The following is a 27937-nucleotide window of genomic DNA, read 5'->3' on the forward strand; positions in this document are numbered from 1 at the left end:
ATGAACACTTACGGCTATGGTGAGTACATTGTTAACGGTTAATGCTTATTATTCATATCCATATCGATTGATGTAAACATGGCTTTTGCCAATGTGATGGATATCCTTTAAAGGTATTGTTTACCATTGGAGCAGTGATTTTAAAAAAATGTTTGAGTTATCACATTTGATGCATATGCGTAGGTCAGTTGTATCACAAAGCATTGTACCTTTAAAAAAAAATCACAATAAAGCCTAGAATATGAGGAGATATCACTATCTTTCTTGATAAACCATAGTTGTAGATTGTTTAGTCTAGAAACAATTTTATTGTAACTATTGTTCACAATTTGTATATTCAACAATACTTAACATTGATTAAACTGATGAACAACTTTACATTAGTTGTTTGTATCCCTAACTCACATTTTACAACTATTTTGAAGCACTAAACCTGGGTTTTTGTTTCATGTGCAAATGGTAAATAATGCCTTTAAGAAAAGTTTATTACTTCTAATTGGTCTTCTGACCGTCATTTGGTATTGAACTTTGTCTCATATGGCAGCCCTGTTTTTATCCCCTTTACACAGAGTGATATTTCTGCTATAACCATGCCTCACCTTTTGAAGGAATGGTGGTATATATCATGAAATGTACTGTATATATCTGATCCTTTCTTCATACAATTCATTGATTGTGCTTTGCTTGCTGAAGTGGCCAATTTTTGGTTAAGCTACTGTAAGACGAGGAATGTTCGCGCGCATTTTAATTTCGCGAATTTCGTGAGAGCCAAGATTTGTGAAATTAAAATGCACACGAAACTTCTTGTCTACACTATTTGCATTGGATGCCAGTGGCAATTAGTGACAATTTCATGCCACGAATATATCGTGTTTTCCAGTATTCATTCTCCTCAATAAGATACAATTTCCTTCTAGTTTCTTCATGGTGAATATTATGATAATGTAATTTGTAACTTAGTTGACATATAGTTTATGTTACCCAACTGATGGGTGTCTGTCAGATCCGTGAGTTTAACCCATTGAGGACGGGCAGATTTTGCCACAACACGCATTTCCCATAGACACCTGCCCGAGTATACCCAAAACTCGTCCTCAATGGGTTAATTGAAATGGGGGTCAGAATGACTCAGTCAGCACAAATGGTAACTATACTGATAATGACATGAATTGTGTTCAATTTTAGCAGAGTGGAGTATCATACAGTACCAAGTAGGAATGAACAGAGAAGTTACAGGCAGTTTGGTGATTTCTCACCACGGGATAGTCATCTTTGTTGGGGACTTTTATATCATATACTTGAACCTTGAAGAAGTAATCCCTGTTGCAGCTTTTCGTGGGAAGCTATACTGGGATGTGCTCCATATATTCATATTCTCTTTGACTAGATGGTTATATGCAGTATATAATACGGATGCATTTTTTGAGATGTGTGACTTTTGCTGTTTCATCTACTATTTGTCAACGCTATATCTTCACTGAGATCACTCAAAGATACCAAAGATGTGAATCTCAGCGTTCTTTCAGAGATTGAAAAGTTTTATGAACATCACTTCTACTAAAAAAAGTCTTTTAAAAAGTACAGTTGATATATGCCAGTGTGCATTTTCTTTTTATGCTGCATAGTTTGTACACAGTGTACGTATATTCTGTGTTTCTGGTGCAACAAGATGTTTTCCTTCTAATGATTTTGGCAATTCTGTATACAGTTTGATTATCATATGGGACATTGTGGAATCCTATGTGTTAGAAACATTTAGATGGGATATGCTGATTTTCAGTTTCTATGTATTATTATGAATTATGAAAGGCATATCATTATCACCATAGTCGTGATTCTTCTTCTTTTTCTTCATGTTATTATTATTTTTATTATTATTATCATTATTATTATTACTATTAGTAGTATTATTACTGGTATTACCATTAAGGTCAGTATCATCACCATCATCATCATTATTACATTACTATTATTTAGATAATGGTTATGTGACATCTAGAAAGCCGTGACTATCATCATCATAGATCACTGTCATTCACATGGTCTTTAATGGAGGTCATCTTAAAGGCATAATTTACCATTTGCAGATGAAATAAAAACCCAGCAATCATGCTTCAAAATAGGTCTAAAATGTGAGTTAGGGATAGAAACAACCAATGTAAAAATTTAAGTAGTATAATCAATGTTAAATATTGTTAAATACACAAAATGTGAACAATGTTTATAATAAAAATGTTTCTAGACTAAACTGTCTACAGTTATTGTTTATTGAGAAAAATAGTGATATATCCTTACATTTTAGGTTCTATTGCAAAATTTTTATATGGTATTGGTAGGATGTCTTGTGATAAAACTGGCCTACACATATGCATCAACTATGATATCTTGAACATTTTTTAAATCACTACTCCCAAAGGTAAACTGGACCTTTAAGTGATAGTATGATTTATAAATTATGAATAGCCATATTTTTCTTGGTTAACTGACATTGTAATAAACATTTTAATATGACAGAGGTTTGGTAATAAAGCTTTATGTCCAGAGAGCTAGGTAAACTTTTCCTTGTATGGTAGAGTGCTTACATGTATGTTCCAGATATTCTTGATTAGAAGTTTGTGAAACATTAAAAAATATGTGAGACTATGAAAAAATATGTTTGCATACACGTTATTGTGTGGGACTAATATTTCTTTTTCTAAATGAAAACATCACAACATCAGTTTTTATATTTCCGCTGTCGTATGATAGTAGTTTGCTTAAAGGGGAAGGCTAGTAACTGATCAGTGGGAATCAGTGGAAATGCTGGGAGATGATTGTTCCAATCCGTATGGGATTCATTCAAGAGTTCATTGTATATCTATTGTTGTGTGAAAATGATTTGCTTCAGAATGGTCTCATATTCAAGTAATATGCAGTTTAATGCTTCCAGGTTAGGGTCCCTGGTCAGTGACGGAGCATTAACCTGCACATTACTTGAATATGAGACCGTTCTGAAGCAAATCATTTTCACACAACAATAGATATACAATGAACTCTTGAATGAATCCCATAAGGATTGGAACAATCATCTCCCAGCATTTCCACTGATACCCACTGATCAGTTTCTAGCCTTCCCCTTTAAGATAACTGAAAATTGCTAAGTGTTGCTGTTAGTGATATGATGTCTTTCCCTGCAATATATGCATACTGGAATGACATATCACCCTATAGCTGTAGTGAACAGCATTGCCTAAGACTATGAAGGAATTAGACTGAGCAGAAATCAAAAGCTGCAACAACAAGTGGGGTGTGAGAGTAGAAGAAAAAACAATATGTTGTCTATAAAAAGACTAAGAATTTAGCATAAACACAAAGCCTGGTGACATTGAGAAGACAGTTGAGAGAAGAAGAAGCCAGACTTTCCACACAAGAGGAAGACTTCCCAGTTTGTTCTCATGTCTCAAAAGACATAGCTGAAGCAGCTAACTACTTCCTGTTGTCACGGTGACTAGGTTTGCTTCTTTGTATCGTCAGTTATCAAGTAGGGATGGTGGAGACATCTAGATCAGTTTGAGAAATTCTGGTGACACCGTTTTAGGCACATTTCCTGGTACAGACTCTGGAACCAATTGTACAGGTTTTGCTGAAACCACAGTAATGAAAACACAACTTACATAGCAGGTACCATTGAAGACAAAGAAAATGCTCTTCTTGTGTGAGTGGGCTCTGCATTTAAATGTTCAAAGCACTTAAAAATTGTCAAGGGACATTCACAATTACATTGAGATATTTTAAAAGTGTATAATGTATATATATATATATATATATATATATATATATATATATATATATATATTTTTTTTTTAGGAGCATAATGTTGCTTAAAAGCTAAATCATGTTGAGATAATCATACTGTGCTCCAGCCTGCATTCATCTAGAAAGATATGGGAATTTCTAAATGAATAAAGCAAAGGATTTTGAAAACTGTTGGTTGGCTGCAAGGAGATGCAGTAGGAAGAAGAATTACGTTCAGGAGTGATTTCGATTTTCACCAGCCAAGCAGTATCACTGTATGATAGTGTAGGGTAAGATTTTATGTCTCTGTTTTTGTTTTGTTTTGTTTTGTTTTTGTTTTTTGTGGGGTGGGGGAAATAAAATGGTGTTTAGGGGGATGATTTTCAATATGTGCATGCAGGCTGTCTGAGCAAAAGACGAGGAAATGAAGAGAAGAGGAAGCTAACCTATTTGTTTATGAGGAAAGAAAAGCAAAGGAAAAAGTAAAGAAAAAAATTTACCAAGAACAGGCGCTCAAAATGGGATAAAGAGAAAGGAACACCAACAGGCCTTTCTCCCATTTTTTCCCTTTTTTTTTTGGGGGGGGGGGAATGAATCTTCTTCACACATTCTGCATTCCTTGAGTAATTTACTCACAGCATCTTCAGCAATTAGATACTTTATCAATCAGGGGGAGAAGCAGAAAGCAGCTCTAATTCCTGGGATTATCCTGCTGTTATTTTAGGTAAAGTTTTCTCAGCAGGTTGTTGTCCACAAACACTCACTGTAAACTGGTTGTCTTTGGATTTGATGAGATTATAGACACCACTGTAAAGATGACATGGGGCTAGAGATGGTTCAAAGACTTTCACTTCCTTGTGGCAAGAATGTCTTTGTGCTGGAACCATTTTACAGTAACAGCACTCACACTGGGGAGTTATTGGTTTGTGCATTGCGATGTAAAAATTGATACAATTTGCCACTGTTAGCATCCTCTGCAGAGCAAACCATTGCAACAGTTATCGTTTAAAAAAAAACATCAAGCCAGAATGAAAAAACAACAACAAACAAACAACATCTGGCTGCATATATATGAAGCACTTTAAATCTCCAGACAGCGTCCATACTTTAATGAATAAAGAAAATGTGACCCCGGGCATGCGAGTGTGTGGACTGTGGCAAGTTGCATTATGGGATTGAAAAATTAATGTTGGTTATTGCACGCTTGATAATTATCACAGTAGTTATAAGAAAAAAATCTAGCAAGACTGATTTTCACATTATCATGCATATTGCAGGAGTTATCTTTTGTGTGTGTGTGCGTGTGTCCACACACAAGAATTAGCGCTTTTTGCGTTGCATTGCAAAAATTGATTAAAAAACAAACAACATTAATTTTGAATGTGCGTGAATCTGGCTACTGTAAAAGTGGTTTCTTTCGGGGTGGTTTTATTTTTGCGCTTTTCGTGCTATGAGGTTGAACCGCGAATCTAACATCACGCGAAAATGTTTTGAACTCGTTGCTTGTTACAACGCTATCATTACCGACCGCGAGTTTAAACACACGCGAAAAAGTCGGCACCGATGGAAACCGCGAAAGTTTCTGTATGTGAAAGAAACCACTTTTACAGTATTATGGAGCAAGGAAGAAGTGTTTGCATTGAGTAAAGTAAACCTTCCCATATGCCCTAATCTGTAAGTTATGCTATAGCCATGTACAATGTATGTCATTGTGTCACATTCATATCTGTAGTGAAACATTGAACATTTTAAACAATGATATATCAATATCAAATCACATGTAATCTTCAATGGCATGTGACTTGTGTGAGGAAAAAGAAATATATTTCAGAACCAGTAAATAATACATGAAAGTCAAGCCAGAGAACTGCTGAAAGAAAATGGTGAAAAATCTGTTCTTCAATTTGAAATAATCATTTTCTGTACTTCCCAGTTATTATTATTATTTTTTATTTGGTGACACTTTGCATGGGTATGAAAAAAGTGATTGATTGTGTAGTAGAGTGTGTACTTTCTATATGTGTGCTGCCATCTTTTCCAGTGTAGAACTAGCCTCAAAATATTAGTTAAATACTTGATGAGGAGATTGTCATGGTGTTCACATTTCATGAGAGTCATTCCGTATGTCTCGGCAACCAAAATCAGAACATTGAGTGACCATTGTCAGTGAACCTTCAGTTAACATGGCGGGCAGTCATGGTCATCCAAATTGCTTCAAATTATAGACAGAAAGTAACAATGGTCATTGCATCCATGATCAAAAACCAGAAGTACATACAGCTTGTTTGCTGTCCATGTGCCCAATATCCAATTACAAGGCAGTGACAATAGTTACGTTCAGACGGGAGCCCTTAACCTCGAAGTTAGGAAACTTCGAGGTTAGAGCTTGTAGTTAGGGACTGTGAAGACGCACTCGTAGTTTGCAAACCTCGAGGTTTGCTCGATGTTTCGATCCACGAGAAATCTTATGGTTAGCGCTCTAACCACGAGCCGCGGGGGGTCCCCACTCGTAGTTAAGCACCGTGTGGACACAAAAAACAACGAACTCGAAGTTAAGAGTGACCTCGCCGTAAACTCCAGCCCCCACAATTTCCCTCTGCTTCCGGGTCAACCTCCCAAACGTACACCACAAATACACTACACGTGAAAAACCTATGACGCACGACACAACATCATCTTTTCTTCCCATGCGCAGGGAGGTGTCGCACCTCCCTGCCATGCGCTTGATCTCTGAAACTGAACACGTCGAACTTGCTACTTTATTTTATATTCTTCTCCGACGCTAAAAAAATGTTTTCGACGAATATCTTCATAAAGGCATAAAGTCATCAGTGCAGTGCTATCTCTGCATACCATGACAGAGAAAAAGAGTACTTGTAAGCAGTGTGGGCTGAAACTTCCGGTTTTGTGGTTTTAACATCGAGTGGGACCCACTCGTAGTTACGGGGGGCAGAAACTTAACCTCGAGGTTTCGTAACCTCGAGGTTAAGATTCGTCGTGTGGACACACGTCGTAGTTAGGGGGCAAGAGCTAAACATCGAGGTTTCCTAACCTCGAGGTTAGGGCCTGCCGTCTGAACGTAACTAATTACTAGGCAAAAGTGGAGCAGAAGGCAAAAAAAAACCAAACAAAACAACCAAATGTTTGATGTGTACTGCAGTGCACCAATTGTTGGCCGCCTTTGTCCTGATTTTGTTGTATGCAATCAAAGGCTAAGCCAGACATTTTGATGTCATTAATGGATGACTGTGAAAAACCTTGATGGTGGATTTTCGTGAGTGAAGTGGCCCTCCCAGGCCACACGGTGCATATGTTTGTACAAAGGGGAAAGCAACATCGGTCTGTCATATTTGACTTGCCCATCCACAGTTCTGCTGACTGGAGGAATGAGAGGCTTTCTTGTTTTGTTTTATTTTGTGTTTCTTTTCTTTGTTGTTGTTGTTTTCTTTTTGCTGCATGCAGAAGTGAAAAGTGAGTTAAGGTTGAGTTGGGGGTTTGTGAAGATAGGTAGGAGATTAATAGACTATAAATAAAATATATCGTCGCTGGGGCGATAAAACCTCGTATCTACAAAATGTCAAATGTTCAGGAGAGCCAAAAAACATGGTGGCCGAAGCACAGTGGCGAAGGGGAAAGCCTTTCCTTTGACACGCCGTGGTGGCTTCATTTTTGGAGTAAGACAGTTAGGATTTAGACAAGACATCACTTAATGCATTATTTTACCATCAATCCAATAAAGTCATTTCCCCCAAAATTGCAGATACAAGGTCTTGTCACCCCACCAGCCATATATGAATACACAGATAAATACACTTACAATCATTTCATGATTTGAGAGAGAAAGGTTTGCGATAACACCACATGGTGTTGCCACAAACCACAAACCTTTCTCTCTCATTTACTTTACCATGCAAACCTTCAAGCAACACATTGCATGATTTGTTCATTATCGCTGAAAGAAAGCCCCAATATTTTAAATAGTCGTACTTGTCAAGTGAATTGCATTTCATGCGAAGGAAATGCAGACATGTATTGCCCAAGTTGTAGACTTTCGATCAAATCATGGAATTATACTGAAACTGTTCCATCTGAAACATGCTTCTAACCATTTCATTTCATTCCTATGACTAGAATCATTATGGATATAAAACCAATAATCACACATATTATTCATCTTTTTTGTCTTTTCAGACCCTCACATAAAGGTGGCGGGAAAACTCTTTCATGTAGCGGCTGCCAAGGAGAAAATAATGTCAGTTCTGGACACAAAGGTGAGTACAGTGGGGCCTCCAATGGGGGATAGCATAGTTTAGTTCTTGGGATTGTCTTACATACAGTACCAGGAATACCAGAATAGGACTACAGGTGAATTGAAAAAAGAATTTGCTGATCAGAAGCCATGTTGGTTCACCTGCAGAATGCGGGATTTCTTTGTTTGGTGGAAGGGAAACCTTTCAGGAGATGTGGAGCACCTCACTGTAAATCCAGAAGACGTTGGGACCTGTGGTGTCTCTGTCGTGTGTTTGACGATTGTCCAACTACCCAGTGATGTGTGCATTGTATTGATAGCAGCCATCTGATTGTGTGAGGACTTTAAAACTCAGCGGGAGATCAAGATAGTCAGTACCATCATGGTGTCACACATGAGAATAGTTTAGACTGCTTGTATTAAGTAAGCAAATTGTAAAATCGTCATGAGATCTTTTTGGAGTGTCTTTTCTTGTGATTTTACGTCTTCTACCTGTCGTAATGAATGAAATTAACCTGTTGAGGACGAGTCCCGAGTATAAACTCGGGCAAGCATCTATGGGAGATGTGTGTTGTAGCAAAATCAAACCGTCCTCAACAGGTTAAGATTATGAAGGATTTAAATGGTGTCACTCATGAGAAAACTTGAGATTGTTTGTGTTAGTAAGCAAATTGTAAAATAGTCATGAGATTTTTTGGGGTCTTGTGATTTTATGTTTTCTACCTATCGTAATGAAAAAAAAAATATTGTGAAGGTTTTAAATGGTGTCACTCATGAGAAAACTTGAGATTGTTTGTGTTAATAAGCAAATTGTAAAATAGTCATGAGTTGTTGTTGTTGTTGTTGTTGTGTTTTTTTTTTGGGGGGGGGTCTTTTCTTGTGATTTTTTGTTTTCTACCTCATAATGAAATAAGGATATAAGGCATGTTTTCTGTAGTTATTTCTCCTTTTAAAATGCATTTTCTTTCTGACTAAGAGTGAAGATTTTTTTTTTTCTGCATTTAACATCCAAGCAAGCAGTGACCAGTTTCACACTTTTCAGTCCAAAGGTGGAGGTTACCTGGATTAACAGGGATTTCCTTGATGCAGTCTGTCCCAGCTTTTCCCAATATCTTGGTCCACAAAGTCCAGTAAACTGGTCTTCCCAGAGCACAATCCTATTATTCCATGTTAGTTTCCTTATATCTTCCCTAGCTTCTCTCTTCACTGTTCACCGTTCTCTATGCTTGGCTGAATCTCTCCCTCGTTCCTGCTCACGTTGTGTTAACTCCGTACACTTGCATCAGTAGCATTACAAAGGGAATGCAAACAATACATTGTAGTGCTGTATATCTCCCTCGACTACAAGTACTGGCAATGAGAACTGATACAATGATCTAATGATAATGGAAGTCATGATGATTATGATGATGTGTGACGATATTGTGATGATAATGACAGTAGTAATGATGATGAATTTGATGTGTACCAGGCAGACAAAGAAGGGAAGAGTAGAAGGAGGAGGAGAAGGAGGAGAAGAAAAAGAAGAAATGATAGAGTCTACCTTATGGATAAGGATTTGGCAGAGTAAAATAGTGTGTGTATCTGTAGATTTGCTTTGTTTAATTTAAAGATGCACCATTTTGTTAAATTAGTAACTGATTTGTTCTCATGAATGTTCATGATTCAAATGAGTATATTCTCCTTTGTTGAATACCAATTTTACTCCGATTTACTGTGTTGTTTAATGCATGATTTTTTTGTTAATAACTTATTTTTTTCTCTTGAATATTAGTTACTCAAATTAATATCCTAATTTGTTGTATACCAATTTTGCTATCATTTTTTACTTAAATCTATCCACAGAGTAACCGTGTGACACTCAAGATGGATGTGTCTTACACGGAACACTCTCACGTCATAGGGAAAGGAGGAGCCATCATCAAGAAGGTGATGGATGACACCAAATGTCACATCCACTTCCCGGACTCCAATAGGGGGTCCCAGCAGGAGAAGAGCAATCAGGTGTCAATAGCCGGACAGATCACGGGCGTGGAGCAGGCACGGGCTAAAATTAGGGTAGGTCATCTCTCGTCCTAGCTGCTGTCTCTCTGAACGATTGGGTTCATCCCTATGTGGACCGTTACAAGATGATCTGCATGGAGAAAGGAATCATTCTGAAGGCAATGACCCGGACTGATATTGTCTGAAAATCAGGAAAAAATGCAGAGATCCTAAACAGATCATGTCAATTGAAACCCTTCCAGAAACTGACTTTAAAAAACGCTGATGGAGTGATGCATTGACAACATTTAAAAGAAAATCTTGCTCATTTGGCATTTTTACCAGCCCTGTCTTCTCATGTAAATAAAGTAAAGACATTGTATTAAAAAAAAGAAAGAATGTTTTCCTTCATATAAGACTACAGTTGTACTGAAGATTTTTCTTCTGTGGTATATGAAATTATTGTTTTAACATTATTGTTTTAACATTAACAGCTCATTATTTGAAACAACTTTCTACTTCTTCTCACTCTAAATTTCATCCTCTGCAGGAATTATTACCATTAGTTTTAATATTTGAGCTGCCAATATCGACGGGCCCTGCCCCCTCCATGAACTCCCCCGTGATCCAAGAAATAGTACAGACCTACAAAGTAGCGATCAACATGAAGCAGAGAGGCAGGGGCTATTCCACTACCGTGACGGTGAGGGGAGCTGCCAACAATGCCCGAGGGATGAAGGAGGGCACATCAAGATTGATGGAACACCTGATAGGGAGCGTGGGAGTAAGTTTGAAGCTCTGAATAACAACCCAAGGAAACCTTTTCAAAATTAGAAACCAGTTGTATGTTTGTTGAATAGAGATTGATATCCCTTCTGGACAATTCATGTTAATGAACCAAGAAACACACTCATTTTAAAGTTGACCCTTTTTTAAAACACAAATGAATATATTGCCTTGAGAAACCATTAATGATAAGTATTAGTCATCATTATAGATCTTCTTTTTCTATGTTATGTGATGTTGGCATTGCCTGAGTTTCTTATTATTCATTAGTTGCCCTATTCTATCTGTTTCAAGATTATAATTGTCATTATTAATTCTTTCGCGATCTCGTAGTCTGCAAAGGCAGTGAAAAGTTGACAACTTAGTGACTGTGACCTGTAGACCTCACCGCATGGCAAAATACGTCTTCCAGTTTTGTGTGTTTGACCACTTCGCAGGGATTTCTTCTTACTTATTACGAGAGAAGTATGGCGTGTTCTTACGTGCTTGGAATATGACTCTCTTTCACACAGGACCAACGGCTTTACAAAAGTCTCATCAGAAGGACTGGCAATAAGGAGATGGATTTGAAATGACATTAATTTCACGTCATTACTCAGTATATGCTGTAAAACGATAAATGTTCGCGTGCATTTTAATTTCGCGAATTTCACGAGAGCCAAGATTTGCGAAATTAAAATGCACGTGAAAGTTCTTGTCTAAGCTATATGCATTGAATGTTAGAGGCAACTTGCGAAAATTTCATGCTGCGAAAAAGGTCGTTGGCTCCAATTCATGAAAATTTCATGCAGCGAAAATATTGTGTTTTACAGTAAAATGATAATCTTAATGTATTGCACAGGAAAATATGTTGATATTTGTCACCCCTTTCCCCCGTTTGGTTTGTGTTGTAGGGTTCTCTACCAGTCAGCACGCAGATAGAAATCTCTCCCCAACACCACCAGTTCATGATGGGGCGTGGCGGACTCAACATCAAGCAGATTAGCCAGTGTACTGGGGCTAGCATCCACTTCCCTGACCCCAACAGCACTCAGAAGAAGAGCTCGGTCTTCATCTCGGGTGCCATCGACTCGGTCATCGTTGCTAGGCATCTCCTCATGGTAAGATTACACTCCTAGACCTCTCCTCATTGACTTAGAAGATGCAGGATGTGTGACACAGTGTTCAAATACATGTATTTTACCAAAGGTCAAAAGTTGGTGTATTCAAAGAGTAAAAGACAAAAAGTTTGGCTGTTTTTTTTTTTTTGCCAAATAGAATTCTAGCCTAACTTGACTGTCAATGACACATCTGTGAAAACAAACAAAACAATTGGTAGTTAATTGCCGCTGTTTGTTCTTTCAATCCCAAGATTACTCTAGAGTTCCAAAGACATTCTTTTCCTATGAAATTAAGTAAATGTGTTATTCTGGCATACTTACAGTGACTAAATGTGACTATGCTGACAGTGTTTGAAAATATTTACAACAAAATAGGATTTTAACAGTTCGAAAGTTCAAATTACGTAATTATAAATCATTAAGGTACATGTTTGCGTATTGATATCTTATACCAGGAGACCACTAAACCTGAGTACACTAATTAGCACATAATTTCTCAGACAGCTTAAAACAGTCTTTTGAAGTTTGCAATCAGTGATCATGATGTTAACGGCTTCAAACATCACAACAATATTTTTATGGGTACATGACTAGGTAAAAATGCAGTTAAGATAACATTTGTTTCTTTGATCATGCTTTTGCTAATTATTTAAGCCTAAATTTAGTTTTTAGAAGTTACTATACATTGTATATATTATTCCTGCACCTTGCCTTTCCTTTATAGTCACTTTTACATTTTATTTTGATGATAAAGAAGTAGTATATGATTGTTTCTGTCCTAGTTTTCCCACATTTTGTATCAGTATTTCATAACATGTTTGGTGTCTAGAAGGTATCTATGTTATTTTCATTTCCTGTAATAAGACCAAATTGTCAGCAGTGTGATTAGTCAGAACAAAATTCAGGCAGGTAGTGTTGAAATCCTTTTCATTCATGGTGGCTAGTAAAACTTTGAGATTTGAAATGATGGCCTTTGTATGATATACAGGCTATAGATTTATTCACATGAGTCAATTATTCTGTGCTCTCTTCTCACACAAAGGGATGCCTACCGTTAGTCCTGATGTTTGACATGAAAGATGAGGTCGAAGTTCACACCACCAAGTTAGCTCAGTTAATGGAACAATTGGACATCTTCATCAGCATCAAACCCAAACCAAAGCAACCAAACAAGGTGAGCTATGAGTGCAGGGACTCTGCATTTGAGAAGCAGAAGGATGTTTACATGTACTTTATATGATTTGCATGAAGATGATGTTCTGATGCTCAAGTATTAAGTTACAGTGTTTGCATTCCGTGCAGCACTTTGAAATGTCTCATTATTATTTTGATTGTTTTCATATTGAAATTGATATCAGTAGATAAGTCTTTTTATGCCTCCGCCACGAAGTGGTGCCGGAGGCATTATGTTTTCGGGTTGTCCGTCCGTCCGTCCGTCCGTCCGTCCGTCCGTCCTTCCGTCCGTCCGTAATAAATTTTGTGGACAGGGTAACTATCAAAACCTTTTAAGGTATCCTAATGAAACTTGGCATGTGTGTGTATTAGGGGGTGAAGTTGTGCCTATCAACTTTTGGGTGCACATGGTCAAGGTCAAAGGTCAAAAGGTCAAGGTCAAATACATAAAATTTCACTATTTCCTCCATATCTATGCAATGCCTGAAGATATTTTCTTGAAACTTAGTGTATACATGTATTACCTAATTAAGATTCTCTGGTGAAAGTTTGGGGTCATGAGGTCAAAGGTCAAAAGGTCAAGTTAAGATATTAAAACTTCGCTTTTTTCTCCGTACCTTGGAAATTGTTCAAGGTATCTTCATGGAACATAGTATATATACATGTACTGACTGGCAGTTATTGTCTAGAGAATCTAGGGTTCATAGGGTCAAAGGTCAGGGGTCGAAGGTCAAGTGCAACACTTCAAATTTTCTACTATTTCCCTCATACATGTATTTATGTAATGCCAGCAATTTTTTTTTTACACTTGGTGTATGCATGTATAACCTAGATTATCTGGAAATTATCTTTTTCTCTTTTTTTTTTTTTTTTTTTGGGGGGGGGGGTTTGCCTCAAAGGTCAAAAGGTCAAAGATCAAGGGAAAGTGCTGAACTAACTTTTTCCTCCATATCTCAGAAGTGGCTCAAGTTATCTTGAAACTTACAACATATGTATGCATGTTCTGCCTGACAGTGATTATCCTATGAATTTTAGGGTCAAAGGCCAAAAGAAAATGGTAACAGTGTACTTTTCAATACAGAAATTACACTTTTTCTCCATACCTTGAAAATTACAGTATTCATACACTTATGAATGGGTCAAAGTCAAGTTAAAGTCCTTGAATCCCCAAATACATGCTCTCCTATTCATCTAATTAAACCTAGGTTAAGGAAGGTGAACATTCAGCACATTTGTGACAAACATGTAATTTCAATATTTTGCCAATATTGTGAAAATATAATTATACATTGTCCACATGTACTATAGACCTATTAGGAAAATCATGCATTATGGCGGAGGCATAGCAGTCGCCTTAGCGACATTTCTAGTTTTGTTTTGTTCCTGTGATATGATCTTACCTTGCTGTGCTCCAACATATTGTCTTTTTTTTCTTCTGAATGCCTGAATGTACATAGTCATATTTGCAAGAACAATTTGAAAGGAGGCAATTGAGTGGTTTCAAGTTACACTCAATGTCCACAGGCACTGACAATTACTCTAGAATCTAAGATATTTAAAACTCTGGGTCTTGCATGAGTAAGAGTAGATACAGCTTCATGATTACCAGTTGAATGTTAGCAGCTTGAAGTAAAAGAAAATATTCTTGTTGTTGTATGGGGTCAAATTTCAAATTTCAGGATGTAATTTAGGGTAATGTCTTTATTGTATCATTTGTAGAATATACAAGTGTTGTTGATGGACAAAAGGAATTTGAGTGATGCATGAGCATTATTGTCCAAAATGGATATAGGATGTTGAACTGGTATTAATAGCCAATAATTCCATTGATCCATGTGTGTGTGTGTGTATGCACACAGTCTTTAACAGAGAAAAGGAAGGGGAGGGGACTTTGAAAAGCTTTCACAGAAGTATAATATTACATGAAATAAAAAAAATTAAATCACAAACTTCCCTCAAAACTGTTTATCAGTGTTACCCAAAAATTCTTTGATACAATGTCTCTCTAGTGTGTTGACTACAGTAATGTGTTTGCAAAGAAGACTTTACTTCACTCAGCTCTTCATGACATGTCCCTCTATATAGTGTATGTTGCTGAACTCTCTCAGCTCAGAAGTTTTGTATCCTTCAAAGTAGTATTTGAGCCCGTCTTTAACGAGGCTGTTAACTCTTTGTTTATATAGAAACACCTCAGTCAGTTTGCCTGAAATTCCTGCTGAAAGGCATCCAGTTATAAATGTTCTTATACACTTAACATGTAGACTATAATTAGTTCATTATCCACATTTCTCCGTATCAGTGTTAGTAAACTTGTAGCATTGTTGTTGCTGCAAAGCAGTGGTGTAAAGGTTGATACATCACCTCTTTTTTCTGTAGATGAATGTTAGTGCAGCATCCATTATTCTGCCTTTTCTCGCTACAGTGAGAAAGTCAGCTCCATGTGTTTTCTTTCCATCTTCCAACAAACTGTTTGAGTTTCTCTACTGCAGTCTTAGCATTTTCCATGTGAGCAAATAGGAGCGTGGAGTGGATGGCATGTTGGGAATGTTTGAAGAGCCCACGGCTCACTCTGCTTCACATTTGTGGTTACCGAAGCCTCGCAATGAGTGTAGCTGTTATTGTTGTGCTCCTCTTTGTATGTTTGATGTGCGAAAATAAGCCGAAGGTCCACCCAAACAGGAGGAGAAAGTGTTTACCCACTTCAAAGCTCAAAAGGACCAATGAACTAACCCATCATCAGTCATGTTTATTCTCTTATTTGTTTTCTTTGAGTGGATTCCAGCTACAGTACACTAGTTGTCATTTGTCGCCTTGTGTTTTTCATGCAAATGTGAAGTTTTTGTTTGTGAGAGGGAATTTAGATAACTGTGCAGACTGCAGTTAGAACTTTGCAGAAATGCCAGTGTCTATCAGTGCTTGCTTTTTAATTTAGTAAATACCCGCTTCCACCTTGATCAGATTACATACATTCCCTTACAATCACACATGCTTACCCACACACTCACTCACAAAACACATGTTTAATTCGCAATGATTTGCTGATTTCATATACAGTGCACTCCCGTTATAACAAACACAGTTATAATGAAATTCCGGTTACAACAATGTAAAAATTCAAGCCCCAAGACCATCTGCTCTATGCTTTTTATTGTTTATTTGTTCGCTTATAACGAAATTTTGATATAACGAAAGAAAACTGTTGGTCCTGAGGGCTTTGTTATAATGGGAGTCCACTGTATATGATCCACTGAGAAATATGACATTTTTCTTAATATCAAAATCAAAATGTAGTTGTCCAAATATCAAATATAGCAGTATTATGTCACCATACTTGCACTGATTATTATGTTCTTTGATGTGATATTTATATTTACCTCAAATGATTAATTCTTTCTTTGCTACAGTCTTTAATATTTGTCTTTTTCTTGTCATATTTTTTGTTGCAGTCTGTCATTGTGAAGAGCATAGAGCGGAATGCCCCCAACATGTACAGGGCCAGGCAAATCCTTCTGGGACAAGAGTGTGAGAGCTGTGCAGCCAATGCCAGCACCTGCCCTTCCCTTGGACTGAATGGAACATGCCTGCCTCTCCATGGCTACAATGTTGGAACATTAGGTAGGGGAGAGTCCATTTTGGTTTTGGGGGGCTCTTATATTACTCTACACATAGCAAGCAGAAGGCGGATGCGGGCAATTTCATTCAAAGGGATATTGCACTAAGTAGAAACTAGTGGTTTGTGTTTTACTCAAAACAGAATAATCATGTCATGCAAAGTGTCACATGTGGGTGAACCATTTCTAAGTGGTCATTAATATGAGATGGTACATTAACATAAACATGGTGGTCATAATTGGTGCACTGAAGTTTGTGGTTTGTAAAGCTGCGTGTTGTGGTGTATTTGTAGGCACCTGTGAAGTCAAGTTTTGCTTTCACTTAATCTATTTTTTTCTTATCTATTCACCTTCAACTGATGAATTTGTAATGTACTAAGTTGACTTGTTCTGAGTGTGAGGATCAAACTGATTAGATAGTTGTTAAACAAACTGAATATCCATTGATTCACCTTAGTCAATTCCTGTCTTTCATCATATCAGATATGGACAATTTACATACTATAGATGGAAGTTAAAAAAAATAGAATTTTAGTGAAAGATCAATTTCTTCACGTAAGAGGTTTTCATGGTCTAATTACGATGGTGCAGGTTTTTTTTTTTTTCCCTTCAGTATTATACTGACCTGTATAGAGTATAGAACAATGGTGGATGACCTAAAACAGAGCATAGCTTGTCTAAAAGAGATTATGAGAATCTAAAGCAGCCTTGAATTGCCCCCAACCTTTTAGACCTTTTCGTGAAAGATTCTCAAAAGATGAATAGCTATGCAACATTTCATCCACAGAAATAAAATAACCCTAATCATCGTCAGAATATCCTCAAATTCCCACTGAATTTGCATCTACAGGAAGACAATTGGACTGAAATGAACTATATTGTAGATCATATTACCTCCCAGGTTGGAAGCTAGTAGTCAAAATTAAACTGAGTGTATATCTAATTGATTAACTTATGGCATTAATGGTGCCCTCCATTGAAAATGTCACACATATGCCAGGCATTTGGTATTTAATAAAGTAGCTGAAGTTTTTGCAGTATTAAATGTTTGAGTCCTCATTTCAAGTAATTATAAGCTTTGATTGTGCTCATTGCCCAAATCATAATTTCCTTGCTCTTTCTTGGATGCACAATGAGTTTACCATGGGCTGTCTGATGTTCACATAGCTTTTTTTGCACTGCAACCACTGCTGTTGTGGGTTTGTTGTGAAGTCACCATTTATGTGTTTGTCACCCCCATCCCGTCCCTCCACCACTCTACTACCGATGGTACCCCCCACTAATCTCCAGGTCTGCTGGGTCAGGGTGCAACTCGCCCTCCCCTAGCGGCCCCCACGGTCCTACCCACGGTCAACGGGCTGGCAAGTCTCAATAACCTCAATACACTGCAGTCTATGATCACCAGCACTCCCAGCGCACCGGCCCAGTGGACGGTCCAGAACATTCCAACCAGCCTAGCCTCAGGTTGGCACTTTCTATGTCTCCATACAAAACATCATCCAAGGCATTGGTTCTTGCAGAAAGTCATTAAAGTGATCAATTGAAACAACAGTGTGACATTTGGCTAACACCCTTTGTGCCATTAATATCATTTGCGTAGTTGACAGGACTGATGCAACTTATATGACCGATACCATTATTGTGAATGATATGACCTATGTAGCCAGAATTTCTTATATAACTGGTAATAGAATAGGTATGACTGATACAATTGACTTGACAGATACAACTTAAGCAACTAACTTATATCACAATACACGTAACTGATGTGATTCATTCAAATTACATGACGGATGCAACTGATATGAATAATGCCATTAATTAAACTTAGTCAACTGATGGTGCATATTTGAGTTGGCAATGTTGCAGTTGCTAATAAATGTCTCAATGCTCCATAAAAGCTCTTAGAAATTTGCAGTGCAGATAAGAAAAATGTATTTTTTCAAGACATGATCCTACTTTGAAACTAGTGATTAAATTTTCCAATAAAGCCCCGTCTAATTTTAATTTTTGAAATTAGTTTTTAAATCATCTTTATTTCAGAGATACATTCATCTTGCACAATGAAGGACTTGGCACTGAATAGAGTAGAATTTCCTGAAGCTCTATCAAGATTCTATGCATGCAAAAAGAAATGACTGTATGTATAAAAACATAATGAATTATATCAATGCTAGAGTTAATATGAAATGTTCCATTTTGTGTGTTCATCTGTATTTTCAGGGATGCCGTCTCAAGGTGTAACACCTGTCTTGGTCTCACCATCTATCAACCCCCTCCTCCTCACCTCCCCTCGAGGCTCAGTCAGCCTGACTACCAATGCTGCATCCAATCCCATGGCAACCAACACCACCTCCCCCCTCCAGAGTGCTACCGTGGCAACCATGTCTCATGCAGTGCACCCCAATCCCAGTCTAGCACCCCTGCAGTCCATGTTACAGGCAACCAATCAGAGTGCCCCTGGGGTCCCTACCGCCCTACCCACCAGCCCCACCGGTGGGTCTGTGCAGGCCTCCCTTCAGTCTCATGTCAACGCCTCAGCCTTACCGACTGCTACCGCGCTTCCAACGAATCCAGCCACAAGTGCCGTCCAGGCCTCCCTGCACGCTACCAATCAGGTCTCGGCTCCTTACAATGCTCAACCAGGACTCCAGGGGAATCTCAGCACAGCGGCAGTTCAGTCTGGTCTTCCAAGGCATTCTGTACCGGTCAGCATGCACTCCCAACTGCAGACCAACCCCACCGCCTCCCCTGCTCAGCCGACGCCCACCACCCAGCAAGCCTCGATGCTTCCACCCAACATGCTACCTCAGTCTCTTCAAGCCACCATGCAACAAATGCAGAGTGTCCTCCAACAAGTGCAAAATCCACAGCTCCAGCTGGGTGCCAACCCCAGCATCCCCCCACCACCTCTCCCACATAGCATCTTCCCAAGCGCCACCTCTGCGACATCTGTTCCCGGGACGATACCCGAGATGCGGAGCCCCCAGACGACGACACCTCGCACCCCGCAGCCTCCCCCAGGATTTGCCAAGCCAGACCCAGCGATGGTGACTTCACAGCTGGCTCAGCTAGATCTGAACAGTATCAGCAGCAGTCGAGAGTTTGCCAGTGTGTGCAATAACAACCACCAGCTGAAGGACTTGATGATGCATCTCAAGAGTATGCAACCAACAGGTGTGATGCCAGAGTTAGGTGGGCACCACTCATTAGAGTTCCTAATTCTGTGTTTATTCTGAAATTAGAGTAAATTACTCTTTCCCTGTTGCTCTTGTGCTTCTAATTCCTTGTTTTTATTTTCTGTATTCCTTAATCTTCTTCAGCATCAGTTTTGACTCAATCGTAGTTTTCTTCTGTCTTCACTTCTTCCATATTCTTTTTTACTGTTATCTCTTTTTGTTATCAGACCACTTCTTGCGCTATCTTCATTTCCCCTTTTCCTCCTTTCCTTGTCTTCTCATCCTGCAGCTGACATTATTTCTAGATGTCAAAGGGTGCAAACTAAAAGAAGTTTGAGGAAGAGAGAAAAAAAGATATCAAAGATCTTTGTGTCAAGCAATGACTATACCAAACCTGATAATGGTTTCACATACACACAGTTTTCTTCAAGTTTGATGCATGAGTGTATGAATACAAACAAGTTTTATGGCTGTATATTAAAGGACAAGTTCACCCTCATAAACATAAGGATTGAGAGAATGTAGCAATATTAGGAGAACACGTCATTGAAAGTTTGAGGAAAATCGGACAACCCGTTCAAAAGTTATGAATTTTTGAAGTTTTTGTGTAGTAACCGCTGGATGAGAAGACTACTGCAGTGTATGAATAACTTAGATGTCACATGCGTACAACAATATAAGGAAAATATAAAGAGAATTTCACAAAATTCCATATTTTGAAAAAAGTACATATTCCCTTGACTCGTTACCGACATATGTTAGGGGTAATATTATTCCCCCTGCTTTTAGAAAGAGACAAGTCAAGTGCTCTTTTATTATGCGAAAAAAGTGAAAATATGTTGAATTTTCTTTACATTTTCTTTATCCTGTTGTACGCATATGACTCACAAGCTGTAGTAGTCTCCTCATCCAGCGGTTCCAACACAAAAATTTTGAAAATTCATAACTTTTGCATCGATTGTCCAATTTTCCTCAAACTTTCACAGATGTGTTCTACTAATATTGTTGCATTTTCTCAATCCTTATGTTTATGAAGGTGAACTTGTCCTTTAACGTTACAGACATATCTAAACAGGTTCTAAACAGGTTTTGTGCTGACATCGTGGAACAAATGGGCGATTTGTGCAGTTTAATGTAATAATTCATACTAGAGTCTCATCGGTGGCCAGTTATTTCGAGTGCTTCTGTTCTCAACCTCTTTCTCTCTCCCTTTTCTACTTCTCCACTTTCAATAGACACACGGCGGGCAGGGCCGCAGCCATCCCAAACCAACCTCCCCTCCCAGAGCCCGCGGGACACCAGCCCTATCGACCTCATCACCACGGTAACGCCCCCACTGGGCCAGTTGGGTCAGAGTGCACTGCCAGCTGACATGGGTCTAGATCAGAGCAGTGGCAGCAGTGGCCACAGCGTCCCACGGAGCCCCACCAGCTTCGTAGACCTGGTGCTGGCCCAGAGTAACAGCTCCCCGAGCAGTAGTTTGAAGCTGCAGGTAGAGTGCACTCAACTCACTTCTTTGAAATCGTTATCAAACATTACTACTCTTTAGCTACGTTTAGTCATAGGCATGAAGTTATCTGTTTAAGTGCTTTGTGACATTTTTTTTTTTTTTGGGGGGGGGATGCCCCTTGTAATTTTGTGGAATTGTCAGGTAATTGAAAGCTAGATGGATGAATTTATAATGTAGAAGTTACTATGGCAAATGATGCATCGTGGTCTCATTGTAGACTGACCGTGTTCATTCCTTGTTATATGAATCCATGTTTCTTGTGGAAAATACTTACAAGCTACTTTGTGTGTGTTTGTATGTGGTTTAACTGAGAACTGATTCTTGACTATTATCATTCATTGGTGACAACTGACTTCAGTAGTCAGTTAAACTAGTTGTGTGAAATATGGGAAATAAGAATTATAGTCACATATGGAATGAGAGAGCAATGGTAAGAAATGTACACTTACAAATCATTAAGGAATTGAAATTTATCTTTGTATTTTCCCAAACAGAGCAACAACTTCTCACCAAACAACAGCAGCCATGACCTTTCAGGAATGTTGGGTGGAGGTCGAAGGTCACTGACCCCTGATGAAGCTTCAGTGTCTCTTTTCTCCAACAACAATGCATTAAAGTAAGCAGACATATCTTTACCCTTTGATAAAATACATAGTGCATGACATATGAACTTACAGTTGAAGTAGAGTCCAAAAGACTTTAACCCATTGAAAACAAGTCCAGAGTATACTCTGGCTAGTGTCTAAGGGAAATGCGCATTATAGCAAACTTTGCCCTTCCTCAACGGGTTAGAGTTCCACTGCCATTTATGATAGCATGCTGTATTGTACCAAGTAAGTGCACATATACCTATTTTATGTAGTGTGTTGAAATAAAGTGTGATTTTTATGCAGACACTATTTTGAAGCTTGCTTTTGCAATGCACAAAATAGCAGTTCATTATGGAATGATAATTGATTTTTTTTTCCCTGGGGGAGGGGGAGGTAAATGTGTGACCTTTCTGAGTGTGTGTCATGTGGTACCTCTGTGGAGATCAAAGGCAGCATGTTGATATTTTTAATCCTTTGTAAATATGTCAGAAGTAAATGAATTAAAGCAAAGCTGCCAATTCTGATATCAATAGTCAGAACCCCTTCCTTCTGAGGCCATTCAGCCACTGTGACATCACTAGGCAAAACCCCCTCCTTCATAGACCATTAACCCATTTGGCATCACTAGTCAAAACCCCTTCATTCATAGATCATAAACCAATTGTGACATCAATTAAAAATCCCCTTCCTTCATAAACCAATAATCCATTGTGACATCAATAATCAGTACCCCTTCCTTTATAGATCATAAACTCATTGTGACATCACTAGTCAGAACCCCTTCCTTTATAGATCATAAACCCATTGTGACATCACTAGTCAGAACCTCTTCCTTTATAGACCATAAACCCATTGTATGTCAGAACCTGGTGGGCCCTTTTTGAAGTACTGGTATGTAGAGATGTTAGAATCTCCCAGGCAACGATTATGCTACAAGGCTTGGATACTTTGCCACTTTTCAACTGACAATGATTATTACGATTGCTCTGCAGTGGTTACGGGAGACGGTCTTCGGAGTCTGGATGTGATTCCGACGGCTCTGACAAGCGAGCTCCAGGGTGTGAGAGACGGGAGAGGAGACTGGAGAGAAAGTTGGAGCAAGAGAAGGAGCTGGAAGGAGAGGACAAGGAGACGGCTTCTTCTACTTATGGAGATGACTACGACAAGAAGAAATTCCTGGCAACAAAAGGTATGTACAGATACCACTTGAGGGAGACCCTGGAAAATATATCTAGGGTACATTACACTCAAACAGAGCCTATGGAGATGCAAGTAGGAAATCTCATGAGGTGTGAATTTTCTTCAATTTGTCTCCCTCTAGAGGGAGACAAATAGGAGAAAATCCACTGCTTGATATTCTCTTGCTTTTTTGAAATTTTGTGTTATTGAATTGTTTCAGTTTTTGTGAACTGTTTGCCCATTTCCGCAATTTAACCCATTCCCAGTTGCGATGGTTTCTACCATACATGCATGTTAAATCTATTAAGAATTTACAACATTTTCGTGACAACGGGTGAAGAAAAGGTTAAGGCCTTCATGTTTGTCATGAGAATAGTTTCACAGATGTCACATGCCCAGATTGAAGGAGAGTGGAAAATTTAGTGGCTTCGAGTAGATTTTAACAAGGAGGAAACAATATCAATAAACCCCAATTTAAGAGACTCATCCTTTCTGTTATGGACAGGTAGATATAGAGGTCTCGAGGAGGTAGCAAGAGGGTTATTTTTTCAGACACTGTGAATTCTGCTTTATGATCAGATATTCTACTTTATGTTCAGATATTCTACTTCATGTTCAGATATCAAATGGTGATAATATGGACTCATTTGTGTCCCCATCTTTCCACTCCCAAGCAATGAAGAAGAAACCTGTGGCTCCAGAGGTCCGAGTGCCCACCGATCTCTGGAGTGGCCTGGGCTTCTCTAAGTCCATGCCAGAGTCTGCCATCAGGGAGGCGAGGAGGACCAACGGATTCTCTCTCTTCCAGAGGGATAACAACCCTCTTCCTACCACTTACGAGGTGATTATATACCCCAGGTTTTTGAGCTCATTCGGCATAATGCATATTCAATCTGTGTGCTTTGTTGTGATAGGCAACTATTACATTTTTACAAAGGAAATGTGGTTATGTATAGAGAACTTTTCATGTTGTCATAACCAGTTGTCTATTTGATAGTTGTATACAAAGTCTTTGGAGATAATAGAATCTTTAAGGAATTGGGTAGCTTTGTTTATTTTGGTGTCATTTTATCCAAAATTGACAGACATGAACAGATGAGAATGTAATAGCTATAGAACAGAGAAATAAAGAATAGTAGGAACCAGGTAAAATTACTGTAGTAGGCCATGGTAATGAATTGATATAACTAATCATCAAGCTTTATTTGAAACATCTTTTGGAGAGTGTTGGAGAGCTATGTTGATCCATGTTTCATTTAGAGTGGTGGAGCCATGGAGGTGTTCATGGGAAATGGCACACAGAAAATGAATAATGCTATTTTTCTTGTTTCTGTGTTTAGCACCAAATAAAGATATGACTCTTCCAAGTTCACAGTACACTTAATTAAAGCAATGTGATAGTAAATCTTCTCGTTATAGCGAAGTCCAATGTGTGTCATGATGTGTCAATAGACATGATATCAATAAGGAGTATCTTCACATTGCTAACAATGTTCTACTTCATTTTCCTTCTTAGACACCAAACCATGAGGAGTCTGATCAGGGGGGCACATCTTCCCCTCCTCCACCCCCCTCTACCAGCACCTGGCCTCCTGACAGGCCCGCCCAAGACATCACTCCCATGGAGAACAACAACACTTATAGTAATCCACCACCAGGCTTCCAGCAGAGCAAGAAGAAACGAGGTGAGTTTTTTCTGGTTGAGGTGAGGATTTAGCTTTTAACATTTTGTGAGATATTTAGAAACCACTCTATGAGATGTCAAAGAGCATGCAATTCTAAGGGGTATCAAAAGTTTATTTGATGAAAATTGGTTTTGAAATGGCTGAGATATCAAAAAACAAGGTGAAACAAAGAGATCCTAATAAAAGGCATGGCCTGTCGTTTATTATTATTATCACTTTTTTGGATATCTCAGCCATTTGAAAACCAATTTTCATCAAATAAACATTGAATCCTTCTTAAAATGACATGCTCTTTCATATTTCATAAGAGGTTTCTCATTATCTCACTTAGGAATGTTGAAAATATGAATCCCCACCTCAGCCAGTACTGTACAGTCCCTTTAAAGGGGCAGAGGGAGGTGGCTAGTGTCAGGGATTTGACAGAAGAGTTGAGGATGTGACAGGAGAAGATTGGAAGAGGGGGATGTGAAATGTGGTAGAGGAGAAAGATGATGGAGATGACATTGATGAAAATGGGGTGAAATGGTTGGTCAGATGATTGTCTTGATTATGATTATGTTAATGATGTTGATGACAAAGAGGATGATGAATGTGGTGATGAGGCTGGTTGTAGCAATTGCGTTGTAGTGAAGAATTGCAGTGAGCATGATGAAAATGGGGGGAAACCAGTATTGAAGTGGATGCTTATTTTTTAGCCCATGAAGACTATACTTGATGTATGTAGCAACATTATTTTGACTACAAGCAGGGGAGCTTTCATTGTGATGACAATATCAGTTGCATTCCTTTTATAGTCCTGTCTTAAGGTAAAGACAATGTGTGTGTGTGTGTGTGTGTGTGTGTGTGTGTGTGTGTGTGTGTGTGTGTGTGTGTGTGTGTGTGTGTGTGTGTGTGTGTGTGTGTGTGTGTGTGTGTGTGTGTGTGTGTGTGTGTGTGAGTGTGTGTGTGTGTGTGTGTGTGTGAACAAAGTCAAATACTGATTGAGAAAATGATTGGCATTTAGGTGCATTCATTAGTAGTGAATGATTTCAGTAATTGTAAGTAAGTTTAATGATATGTGGTAGATACTTTGGTGCATTTCTTAAAGATTACCCGAATTTTGTGACCCTTCCTATGTGCAGCTACCTTCAGCGACATAAGCTGCAGTAACTACATCGACAGCGGGACATTGCCAAAGAGCAGCAAGGGGCTGTGGGTGGCTAGTGACCTCAACTCATCTCTGTCTTCTCAACCAGACCTCTCCGACATCTTCCTCAACCTGGGGCTTGGAAAGTACACCAACGTCTTTCAGCAACAAGAGGTATGTCTCTCGTTAATGAACAAGTCATTTATGGCTGGTCTCTATTAAAAGAGCTTTTGATCGCAGTGATCAAGATTCTTCAGTTAGAGCCAGAAATAAAAGACATATTTAGAGTGAGGCAATACTTTGGATTACATGGTGTTCAAAGATGCAATAGCTGGAACTCAACTTGTATTGCAAATACTAGTCTTTACACTTGTTCAAAGAAAAGAGTTGGAAGGCTACATGTTTTATTCAGATCTGACTATAAGGCAGGAAGCATGCAAATGTTCCAAGTGTATGAATAACATCAGAATGGTCTCAAGTATAACTTGCAAAGTACAAAAATTATCTAAGATGCTAATTGATAACTATGCTGAAGAATAAGGACGGTTTCTCAAGTCTGACTTCGTACAGTGACGTCAAAACTTGAAAGATGACATTTGCTGATTCCTGTTGGCCCTACATATACTGTATATGCTATATATTTCGCCGGGGATATTCGCGAATTTCGCGAGTCGGGAGCTATTTGCGAAATTAACAACACGCCAAAATATTACCTTCCAAAATGAATCCCTTGCCTTGATGATACGAACATTTCAGTACTAGTATACCATGTCATGGCTTACCGAACAGACCATGCTGGCTAAGCTTGTTTACGTACATATAGCACGTCCACGTCTACTTACGAATACTGTAGAGAGCCAATCCATTATCGCAAGGGGACCACTCGTCAGAAATCTAGCACGATGGACGTAACCACTTCAAAAATGTTCAATTCTAACTTACTAGTTCGCAGAATTTGGTAAGTTTTTTTTTTCATGCAGTGTATAACTAGTATCATTCTTATTTGCTAGTAAGTTGAAAATTCACATTTTCTTTGCCACTTCATATTTTCTCTGGTCCCCCAATCGCGAATTTAACCACTCGCGAAAATGTGTGACAGCGGCAATTTGCGAAAATTTATGTACGCGAAAATTATAGCGTATACAGTATGCCAGCAGCTGTGGAGGCTTGACACGATCCAGGCACATAAATCTGTCGTCTGGCTCATCTTCATGGCACTATCAATAATATCTCTTTGTCCACAGATTGATTTATCCACGTTTTTGACCCTGACTGACAAGGATCTGAAAGAGCTTGGCATCACAACCTTTGGTGCAAGGAGAAAGATGCTCCTGGCCATATCAGGTAGGAGATCATCAGTTTACCAACACATCTGTGCTCTCTAGAAGAAAGTTTTGTGGGTGTTGGATTTAAGGGAAGGAGGTGAAGGTTGAAGGATGCATAGTTTTCCTCAGCAGAATTTTTCTTTAGAAGTTCAGATCTATTTAAAACTTGTCTCTAGATGAATGCCTCTCCACAGCATGAAGAGTAAAATTGAATATAAGCATCTTTTTAGTTTAGAGTTACTTGATATGAGAAATGTGTGTATATTTATCTAGAGAAGAGTTTATATGTATTAATAAACATGCCAATTGTCATCATTGCTGAACCACTAAACAGTGTGCAGCAAAAGAAAATACATATCAAACATTTCATGATGACTTTCTCATATGACCTTTAACCCCCGCTCCCATTCATACATACATACATACACACACACATAGAACTTACAAGAGCTCAATTCCACTAATAATTCTTTTTATCCCAACAGATCTGAATAAGACAAATAAAGAGAGCTTCGGTTCCTCATCTAGTCACCAAGGTTACCCTAGCAACGGTCTCTACTCCGGGCCTTCAGAACCGCATCCCCACCCAACATCTTGCTGGTAGCGGGTTCCAGCACGATGGACGACAGTGCTGAAAATATGAAGTTAAAAGTTGAGAGAATTTTTT

General features: G+C 38.6%; 1 protein-coding gene across 1 annotated transcript; it reads left to right on the forward strand.

Annotated features, from left to right (window-relative positions):
* LOC139729653 (protein bicaudal C homolog 1-like) lies at positions 1–27874 on the forward strand. The gene is made up of 17 exons (XM_071640580.1): positions 1–19; positions 7966–8045; positions 9869–10081; positions 10557–10790; positions 11686–11892; positions 12935–13066; positions 16512–16680; positions 17967–18140; positions 18900–19871; positions 21091–21347; positions 21860–21981; positions 22948–23144; positions 23809–23975; positions 24651–24819; positions 25941–26119; positions 27190–27289; positions 27756–27874. Exons 1-17 carry the CDS (start codon positions 1–3, stop codon positions 27872–27874), a joined length of 3510 nt encoding a protein of 1169 aa, XP_071496681.1.
* Positions 27875–27937: the final 63 nt, after the last annotated feature.

This window comes from Diadema antillarum, unplaced genomic scaffold (genome assembly GCF_040938485.1).
Source record: "Diadema antillarum isolate AM-2024a unplaced genomic scaffold, OU_Dant_1.0 seq00000248_RagTag, whole genome shotgun sequence".
Classification (NCBI taxonomy): domain Eukaryota; kingdom Metazoa; phylum Echinodermata; class Echinoidea; order Diadematoida; family Diadematidae; genus Diadema; species Diadema antillarum.